Source organism: Oratosquilla oratoria, chromosome 25 (assembly GCF_046742065.1).
Source record: "Oratosquilla oratoria isolate Oo_2021 chromosome 25, ASM4674206v1, whole genome shotgun sequence".
NCBI lineage: Eukaryota > Metazoa > Arthropoda > Malacostraca > Stomatopoda > Squillidae > Oratosquilla > Oratosquilla oratoria.
The window spans coordinates 22,933,343-22,935,071 of record NC_134801.1 but is presented as its reverse complement, the minus strand read 5'-3'; the positions used below and the strand labels follow the sequence as shown (position 1 = coordinate 22,935,071).

Below are 1,729 nucleotides of genomic sequence, written 5' to 3'. Positions count from 1 at the left end.
ATTCTTCTCCACCTCATCACAGGGCGAAACGAGGAGGAATGGTCATAAATGTGGAATAACGAAAGTCCAGGGATCAGCTAGGAGGAAAAGCATTAACACCAAAGCATATCATTGGTATTTTATGGGTTAAACATTTTCTCTGGCAGACGAATGATATGTAGCTGATCCCCATAATCTTCCCTGATCGCACGTCACTGCAGTACTCAGGAGGAATGACCGTTTCCATACCTAATTTGGAATAGAGAATGAACTGCATAATGTATGGGGTTTGAATTTTGTAAACCAGCTATTCATTAGCGCTAAAGAAGAAGAAGAAAAACGCTCACAAACTTCGCTTTGTACAAAGTTAGGTAAATATGCAGACAGACGAACCCCTTGTCTGCGCACAAGTTAGGTACAGAGTACACAATGACATATATATGTACGCGCACACATATATTTCATTAAAAAGTAAGCGATCATTCAGATATTTAATAAGATCGTTTTTCGTGTATATTTTTTGTTAACGAACTATATTCCTAACATGTAAATCCAGTTATAACGTCTTTCTTTGAAAATTCATTGCTGCCCGAATTTCATTATGGATGTTTTTCGTATTTCAAAACATATTCTAAAATACATCAATAAATATAATATCAAATATTTTTTCCTATAAAATTATTGCTTTAAAGTAAGTAAAAACAGTATGATTTTGTATCGTTGTACTTTTATTCTTTTTCGAATGCAGTAGCTGTCAAACATGGCGTCTGTCGACAGTCGTCACTGACATTTGTTCTGTGTGGTTAGTGGCTATAATCAGTGCATGGTAAATCTCGCAGTGTTTAAAGTGAAGTGGGAGTGAAAGGATTTATGTTAATAATGGCGGATTCAGCCGAACCGCCGATAAAGGATGTCCAACGTCCAGGAGATGTAGTAAAAGTGGCCATGGCTGATAACTTGAAGTTCGCAGTTCTAATAGGCCTTATCGAAGTAGGACAGGTTTCCAACAAGGAGGTTGTCAACACTGTTCTACAGCTGGTAAGTATTGCAAACAGAATAACATTGAACATAGGTAGTAACTGGGTCGAAACAACAACGGAAAGTACCTAATAATACTGGGAAGAACATTACCGAATTTTCGTCTGCTATGCGTCTGTTGGTAGGGTATCCTAGGCCCTAACCGAGCATAACATCTTTGATAATGTATCCTATTCCAAGGCGGGCAAAATAAGAGAAACTATGTTAGAGCACCAATTGTTATTGGTATATAGGTGTACTAATCTTGTTCCAAAGTTTCAATGGAACAAACGTTGAGAATGAAAACGTACGGAACATGGGATAAATGCTCACTGAGTGGCCGTTACATCTCTGAGGAAGGGAACCAACGGCTGTAGTCTGTAGATCGTGTAGGTGTTTTTCTTAAAAGAGACACTTGGCTCATGAATATGTGTTTTGGAAAATTTGAAATATGCAGGTAAAATAAAATTACCACTCCACACATTTTATTATAACCGTACCATTGCGATGTTATTGAGTTGAATAATTTATTGGTACGCTAGAAGCGCAATAAATAAAAAACGTAAAAAAATATGTAGCATATCATTTGATAACCCAGCATAGTCGTGGTATGTTTTCGTGAAAAATAGGGATTTGGTGATTTTGGTCCACGTAGAGTGCAGACTCGAATGCATTGTGATTAGTCCACAGTCGACCAGTCAGGTGTCGCCTTTGCAGCCTCCCTATGACTCAG

General features: G+C 37.9%; 1 protein-coding gene across 1 annotated transcript in view; it reads left to right on the top strand.

Moving 5' to 3' along the window:
- Positions 1-738: 738 nt before the first annotated feature.
- Positions 739-1,729, top strand: part of LOC143038750 (neurobeachin-like) — a 131,255-nt gene continuing 130,264 nt past the window's right edge. Inside the window, exon 1 of the mRNA XM_076208279.1 lies at positions 739-1,017. Coding sequence (XP_076064394.1) covers positions 850-1,017 — 168 coding nt within the window. The 5' untranslated portion in view covers positions 739-849. The remainder of the gene's footprint in view (positions 1,018-1,729) is intronic.